The sequence below is a fragment of the Rhinopithecus bieti genome, unplaced genomic scaffold, assembly GCF_001698545.2.
Source record: "Rhinopithecus bieti isolate Rb0 unplaced genomic scaffold, ASM169854v2 scaffold_70622, whole genome shotgun sequence".
NCBI lineage: Eukaryota > Metazoa > Chordata > Mammalia > Primates > Cercopithecidae > Rhinopithecus > Rhinopithecus bieti.
In genome coordinates, this window is record NW_016826202.1 from 54,550 (window position 1) to 62,776 (window position 8,227).

Consider the following 8,227-nt stretch of genomic DNA (forward strand, 5'->3'; position numbering starts at 1 on the left):
GTGAGTTTCTTGTGTGCAGTGCATGGTTGAGTCTTTTTTTTTTTTTTTTTTTTACTCACTCAGCTTCTCTATATCTTTTGATTAGAGAATTTAATTCATTTACATTCAGGGTAATTTTTTTTTTTCACTGTTCAAGGTTTATTGGGGTTTTAGTTGGTATAACACTTGGATAGTTGGTTGTATTGTTTATATGTAGATCTTTTTATGTTATATGGTAATGTACACTACTGATATATATATAGTTCACAAAATAAGATCCTTTGTAACCATTATGAAGACGGCATACGATATTGGATTTATACACTGGATCCCAGGATGTGACTGACTGGGAAAAAATGTTGGACTAGGCATGTTCAGTGAAGGAGCCAGGAAATTATATAACACACAGTAAACATCCACCTGGCTCAAGGGGCAAATGCAGCATGTACAGAATTGGCAGTGGTGCGTCAGAACTATTTCACACTAACCAGTTTAGGACTACACAAGATTAATACCATCTAGCATCAGGATATAGCTGTGGATTTCACAAACCATTCCTATTTCTAACTTCAGGAGTTAATGCTTTTCCCAGTCCATCTTAAAATATTACTGCTTTAATTACAGATCAGATAAAAAGGACAACATGCACAACCTCCAACTAGAATCCTGTTGTAGCCTAGACAGTGAAATGCTATGACATCAGAAGACTTTAAAATTGCAGCTCTTTTTGGATTCCCCAAAGTGTATCTGCACTCTTCTTCAAACGGGCCTCTTCCTCAGGAGTCAGAGTCACCTTCACAAGGTCTGAGATTCCATTCTGTCCCAAAATGCAAGGAACACTAAGGAAGACATCATCCTTTATTCCATAGAGACCCTTAATCATGGTGGAAACTGGGTGCACTCGCCTAAGATTCTTCATTATACTCTCTGCCAAATCTGCTACAGAGAGTCCAATGGCCCAGGATGTGTAGCCTTTGAGTTTGATCACCTCATAAGCACTCTCAACCACCTGCTTGTGAACCTCTTTCCACTGTTCCTTATCTTTATCAGTCCCTAAATCTGGGTGCAGAGTCTTCAGGGAGACACCAGCAACATTCATTCCACTCCATACAGGCACACTGGAATCTCCATGTTCCCCAAGGACCCACCCATGACAGCTTAATGGGTGAACTCCCAGCCTTTCCCCCATCAGGTAACGGAATCTGGCTGAATCCAGATTGCAACCACTTCCAATAACACGGTTTTTGGGAAAACCACTTATCTTCCAAGCCACGTAGGTCAAGATATCCACTGGATTTGAAACAATAAGCAACTTGCAGTTCGGGCTATATTTTACAACATTAGGAACGATGAATTTAAAGATGTTCACGTTACGCTGGACCAAATTAAGACGGCTTTCTCCCTCTTGTTGACGTGCCCCAGCCGTGATAATGACCAGCTTGGAGTTTGCAGTTACACTATAGTCTTTCCCAGAGACAATCTTTGGTGTTCTAAGGAAAAGGCTGCCATGTTGGAGATCCATCATCTCTCCCTTCAATTTGTCTTCGATGACATCAACAAGAGCAAGTTCATCTGCCAAGTCCTTCATTAAGACACTGATGGCACAGGCCATGCCAACAGCACCAACCCCAACAACTGTAATCTTATTCTGGGGAGTCTGTTCTTCCTTTAGAAGATTATGAATCAGCTGATCCTTGAGAGTTGCCATTTTGGACTTGGAACCAAAAGGAATCGATAATGCACGTCAGGCGGTCGTCCGGGACACGCGGCAATGAGATCCGGAATCGGCGGCAGCGGCTGCAGCACCCAGGGTAATTATTTCTAGGTAAGGACCTGCTACTGCCATTTCGTTAATTTTTTCTGGTTATTTTGTAGATCATTTGTTCCTTTTCTTCGCTCTTACTGTCTTCCTTTGGGATTACGTTATTATTTCTAGGACTATAATTTGATAGCTTAATTTTTACCTCGTTAGTTTACTATATGTTTCATTTTGTGATTACCATGAGGTTTATATAAAAAATCTTATATTTATAGCAGGCTGTTTCAAGCTAATGACAACTTACCTTTGGTTGCATAAAATACTCTACATTTTACTCCGCCATCCACGCATATTTTAAATTTTGGTGTCACAGCTCGTGTCTTTTTATATTTTGTATTCCTTAACACATTGTGATAGCTATTATTATTTAATAGGTTTGAATCTTTTAACCTTCATGCTACTGTTATATATGATAACACTACCATTACATTATTAGGATATTCTGAATTAGACTGTTTGCTTACTTTTACCAGAGCTTTATACTCTCATATGTTTTTGTGTTACTAATTAGCTTCCTTTTCTTTGAGCTTGAAGAATTTCTCGACACCTGTATCCACAGGAGCCCACCTAATATTTGAGGCCAGTTGTGCCAACGTAACACTAAAACAGGCCAACAGCCTGGGGCCTCAGGTTCTGACTTGGTGCTTGATTAGCCTGAACTCTGTATATGCAAGGGCCAACCTAAAGTCTGGGTCTGCAGCTGTTAGCCTGATAACGGCTGTGGGCATTAGTCGGGCATTGGGGCTGGTCTGGGGCCTCAGGCCAATAGGCTCAACCTAGCACTGGGGCAGGCTCAGAGAACAAGTCTGCTGAGTAGACCCTGAGCCTGCTCTCTTGATGTGGTGTTCTCCCTTTTATTTTAGGAATGGGGCTTCCTGAGCGCCGAACTGTAGTGATAATTCTTGATCTTCCAGGTCTGGCCACCCAGTAGAGCTACTGGGCTTCGGGCTGGTACTGGGGAGTGTCTACAAAGAGTCCTGTGATGTGATCCATCTTCAAGTCTTGCAGCCATGGATACCAGCACTTGCTCTGGTGGAGGAAGCAGGTGTATGAAGTGGACTCTGTGAGGGTCCTTGGTTGTGTTTCTATTTAGTGCACTGGTTTTGTGTTGGTTGTCCTCCAACCAGGAGGTGACATTTTCAAGATCACATCAGTTGTTGTCCTATAGGGAGGATGCAAATTTGCCCTGGGGACATGGTCCTGACCTTTGGTTTGTAAATAATTTCACTTTGTGACAGGCCCAGGAACCCCAAATATCCTAGGGGCCTCACAAAGAGAGAAATTCACCCAATGTGTACCAGTGTCTTCAGCTACAGATAAATCTTTGACTGGGCTTGAAGCTTTTAAAAAGGTCTAAACTTAGATCCCTTGCGGAAAAGCTTCCAGCAAAGCCAATTGATGCGAGAGACAGAGAGAAAGCTTACATGGCAAATAATTATCCTTGCTGCACTTCACACAAGTCATCAAGTGAAGTAAAATAAGACTAAAAGTTGTTTTACAAAGAACTTGGTACTACTATGATTTTATCCTTAATAAAACAGTGAAATTGAAGAAGGAAAAACGGTTTCAAAATGAACGATAGTACACCTGTTATTAGATTCTTGCTTTGTCCAGTGTTTATCAGCTTATTATTTTCTACAATTTAGACTAAATCCTAAAATTTTTACTGGCAACAAGTCTCCAAAATAATGTTTTCAACATTTCTCCTCCTTTATTTTCCCTTTCCCCCATTTTTCCTTATTCGAAGTCACTAAAACTTAAGACGTTTTTTCTTACAGCCCTGCAAACTGAAGCTAGATAACATGAACTTCAGAAGAAAGTAACTGCAACCTATTTATATACATAATCCGTTTTCTTCTTTTTATTTCAATATATTTAAGGTATGAGTGGTTTTGGGTTACATGAATGAATTCTGTAGTGGTGAATTCTGAGATTTTAGTATGCCCATCATGTGAGCAGTGCACAATGTACTTAATAAGTAGTCTCTTATTTCTCACTCCTGTCCCCTGCCAGAGTCCCCAAAGCCCATTATATTACTCTATATGGCTTTCTGTTCTCACACATTAGCTCCCACTTATAGGTGAAAACATATGGTGTTTGATTTTCTATTCCTGAATAACTTCACTTAGAATAAGGACCTCCAGGTCCATTCAAGTTGCTGAAAAAGACATGATATCATTTAATTTTATGACTGTGTAGTATTTCACAGTGTATATATACCACATTTTTTTTGTTCACTCATTGGTCAATAGGCAGGTTGGTTTCACATCTTTGTGGTTGTGAACTGCAAACATATGTGTTAATGGGACTCTTTCATATAATGACTATTTTTCCTTTGGGTAGATACCCAGCAGTGGGATAGCTGGATCAAATAGTAGATCTACTTTTAGCTCTTCGAAGGAATTTCCATACTGTTTTTCGTAGAGGTTGTACTAATTCACACTATACACAGTAGTGTATAAGTGCTCCCTTTTTACCTCATCCATGCCAACATCTATTGTTTCTTGACTTTTTAATAATGGCCATTCTTGCTGAAGTAAGGTAGTATCACATTGTGATTTTATTTTGCATTTCCCTGATAATTAGTGATGTTGAAAATTTCTTCATATGTCTGTTGGCCATTTGTGTATCTTCTTTTGAGAAATGTCTATTCATATCATTTGCCTACTTTATAGGATTATTTGTTTTCTTTTTTTCTTGCCAATTTGCTTGAGATTCTTGTAGATTCTGGATACTAGTCTGTCATCAGAATCATGGTTTGCAAATATTTTCTCTCATTCTGTTGGTTGTCGGTCTACTCTGTTGATTATTCCTTTTGTTGTGCAGACACGTTTTAGTTTAATTAGGTCTCATTTATTCATTTTTGTTTTTGTTCCATTTGCATTTTGGGTCTTAGTCATAAATTCTTTGCCTAGGCCAATGTCCAGAAGATTTTCCGATGTTATTTTCTAGAATTTTTATGGCCTCATGTCTTAGTTGTAAGTTCTTTAGTTGATTTTTGTATAAGGTGAGAGATGGGGATCCAATTTCATACTTCTACATGCGGCTTGCCAATTTTTCCAGCACCATTTATTGAATAGGGTGTTCTGTTCCCAATATATGCTATTGTATGATTTGTCAAAGATCAGTTGGCTGTACATATTTGACCTTATTTCTGGGTTCTCTGTTCTGTTCCATTAATCTAAGTGCCTATTTCTATAGAACTACCATGCTTTTTTTTGTAACTACAGCCTTGCAGTGTAATTTAAAGTCTGGTAATGTGATGCCTTCAGATTTGTTCTTATTGCTTAGTATTGCTTTGGCCATTCTGGTGATTCCATGTGAATTTTAGGATTGTTTATTCTAGTTCTGAGAAAAATGATGATGGTATTTTAATGGGAATTGCACTGAAGCTGTAGATTGCTTTGAAACATATGGTTATTTTCACAATATTGATTCTTCCCATCCATGAGCGTGAGATGTGTTTTCATTTGTTTGTGTCATTGGTGATTTTCTTTAGCAGCATTTTGTAGTTTTCTTTGTAGAGATCCTTCATCACATTGTTAAGTATATTTCTAGGTATTTAATTTTTTGCACCTGTTGTAAAAGGTATTGAATTCCTTATTTAATTCTCAGCTTGGTCATTGTTCGTGTGTGCAGTGCTACTAATTTGTGTACATTGATTTCATAACCTGAGACTTTACTGAATTCATTGATCACATCTAAGAATCTTTTGGAGGAATCTTTAGCATTTTCTAGGTGTATGATCATATCATCAGTGAACAGTGATAGTTTAACTTCCTCTGTTCCAGTTTGGATGCTCTTCATTTCTTTATCTTGCTTGATTGTTCTGGTTGGGACTTCCAGTGCTATGTTGAATATAAGTGGTGAAAGTGGGCATCCTTGTCGTCTTCCATTTCTCAGGGGGAATGTTTTCAACTTTTCCCCATTTAGCATGATGTTGGCTGTAGGTGGGTTATATATAGCTTGTATTATTTTGAAGTAAGTCCCTTATATGCCTAGTTTTTTGAGGGTTTTATCATAAAAGATGTTGAATTTTATTGAGTGATTTTTTTGTATCTATTGAGATAATCATATGGCTTTTGTTTTTAATTCTGTTTATGCTACATAACACATTATTTACTTGCATGTGGTAAACTATCCTCAATCATTATCTATTATTTTTTTGATGTGCTATTGGAATGTTAGCTAGTATTTTGTTGAGGATTTTGCATCTATGTTCACCAGGGATATTGATCTGTAGTTTTCTTTCTTTCTTATGTCCTTTTCTGGTTTTGTAATTAGAGTAACATTGGCTTCATAGAATGATTTAGGGAGGATTTTCTTTTTCTCAGTCATTTGGAGTATTTTCAGTAAGATTGGTACAAATTTTTCTTTGAATATCTGGAGAACCAACTGTGAATCTATCTATTCCTGGGCTTTTCTTTTTTTGTTTCCAATTGTTTTATTACTCATTCTCTCTCGCTGCTTGTTACTGGACTGTTCATGTTTTCTATTTCTTCTTGATTTAATCTAGGAGAGTTGTATATTTCCAAGGAATTTATCCATTTCCTGTAGTTGTTCTAGTTTGTGCACATAAAGGTGTTCATAGTAGTGTTTAATTATCTTTTATATGTCTGTGGTATTGGTTGTAGTGTCTCCAGTTTTATATCTAATTGAATTTATTTGCATCTTCTCTCCTCTTTTCTTGGCTAATCTCATAATGGTCTGTCAAGTTTGTTTATCTTTCAAAGAATAAGCTTTTCGTTTCCTTTATCTTTTCTATTTTTTTTTTCCATTTTTTGTAGTTATTTTTCTCTATTTATTTTCTTCTGCTGGCTTTGTGTTTAATTTGTTCCTGTTTCTCTGGTGCTTTAAGTGTGATATTAGGTTGTCAATTTGTTCTCTTTCAGACTTTATGATGTAGGTATTTAATGCTATAAACTTTCCTCTTAGTACTGCTTTAGCTGTATCCCAGATGTTTTTATCACTTATGTCACTATTATCATTCATTTAAAATAGTTTTAAATTTTCATTTTGATTTCATTGTTAACTAATAATTATTCAGGAACAGATTAATTTCCATGTATTTATATGGTTTTCAGGGCTCCTTTTGGATTTGATTTATCATTTTATTCCACTGTGGTTGTGAAGATACTTGATATAATTTTGATTTTCTTAAATTTAGTGAGACTTGTTTTGTAGTCTATTAATGATCTATTTTGGAGAATGTTTCATGTGATGATGAGATGAATGTATATTCTGCAGTTGTTCAGTAGATTGTAAACAGCTGTTAAAACTATTTTGGTCTAAAGTGTAGTTTAAGTACATTATTTCTTGTTGACTTTCTGTCTCAAGTATCTATCTCAGGCTGTCAGTGGAATATTGAAGTCTTGCACTATTAATGTTACTTTCTATCTTATTTTTTAGGTCTGGTACTAATTGTTTTCTAAATCATGGAGCTCCAGTATTAGATGCACATAAATTTAGGATTAGTCTATTTTTTCTTGGGTTGATTCTTTTATCATTATATAATGATCTTCTTTGTCTTTCTTTTTTTTTTTTACTGTTGTTACTTTAATGTCTGCTTTATATATGTGTATATATATGTGTATATATGTATATATGTGTATATATGTATATGTATGTATATCTATGTGTGTGTGTATATATATATGTGTGTGTGTGTGTGTGTATATATATATAAATGACTCCTCCTGCTCATTTTTTGTTTCCATTTGTGTGGAACATCTTTCTCCATCTTTACCTTAAGTTTATATGAATCCTTATGTGTTAGGTGAGTCTCTTAAAGACAACTGATATTTGATCTATGATATTTTATCCATTCTGCCTTTCTGTATTTGTTTAGTGAAGCATTTAGGCCTTTTACATTCAACAGTAATATTCAGAAGTGGGGTACTATTCTCTTCATCATGTTGTTACATAGATACCCTGTTTTTAAAATTGTGTTATTGATTTATAGGCCCTGTGAGTTTTGTGCTTTCAAGCTGTTCTATTTTCGTGCATATCGAGCTTTGTTTTGAGATGTAGAATTGCTTTTAACATTTCTTGTAGTGCTGGTTTGGTACTGGCAAATTCCTTCAGCACTTGTTTCTCTGAAAATGACTTTATTTCTCCTTCATTTATGAAACTTTGTTTTACCAGATACAAAATTCTCGCCTGACAGTTATTCTTTTTAAGGAGGCTAAAGATAGGATCCCAATCCCTTCCAGCTTGTAAAGTTTCTGCTGAAAAAACTGTTGCTATTCTGGTAGCTTTTCCTTTATAAGTTATCTGATGCTTCTGTCTCATAGACTTTTGACTTTTTTCCATCATGACTTTAGATAGCTTGATGACTATGCACCTTGGTGAAAATCTTTTTGCAATGAATTTCCCAGGAGTTTTTTGAACTTTTTTGTATTTGAATAACTAAATCTCTAGCAAAGCCAG

General features: G+C 36.1%; 1 protein-coding gene across 2 annotated transcripts; it reads right to left on the reverse strand.

Annotated features, from left to right (window-relative positions):
* Positions 1 to 517: 517 nt before the first annotated feature.
* On the reverse strand, positions 518 to 1,785 carry LOC108522894 (L-lactate dehydrogenase A chain). Of its 2 annotated transcripts, XM_017863355.1 has the most exons (2): positions 1,001 to 1,785; positions 578 to 731 (listed from the first exon to the last, which is right to left on the reverse strand). In XM_017863355.1, the coding sequence occupies exons 1-2, from the start codon at positions 1,685 to 1,687 to the stop codon at positions 594 to 596; spliced, it is 825 nt and encodes a 274-aa protein (XP_017718844.1). In that variant the 5' UTR covers positions 1,688 to 1,785; the 3' UTR covers positions 578 to 593. The 2 variants fall into 2 exon arrangements, with proteins under 2 accessions (XP_017718843.1, XP_017718844.1); XM_017863354.1 differs by having other exon boundaries at positions 518 to 1,785.
* Between the last annotated feature and the right edge of the window lie 6,442 nt (positions 1,786 to 8,227).

Bases quoted from the DNA above. Each gene is read 5' to 3' on its own strand.
- LOC108522894 (XM_017863354.1), bottom strand. From the start codon at position 1,687: ATGGCAACTCTCAAGGATCAGCTGATTCATAATCTTCTAAAGGAAGAA.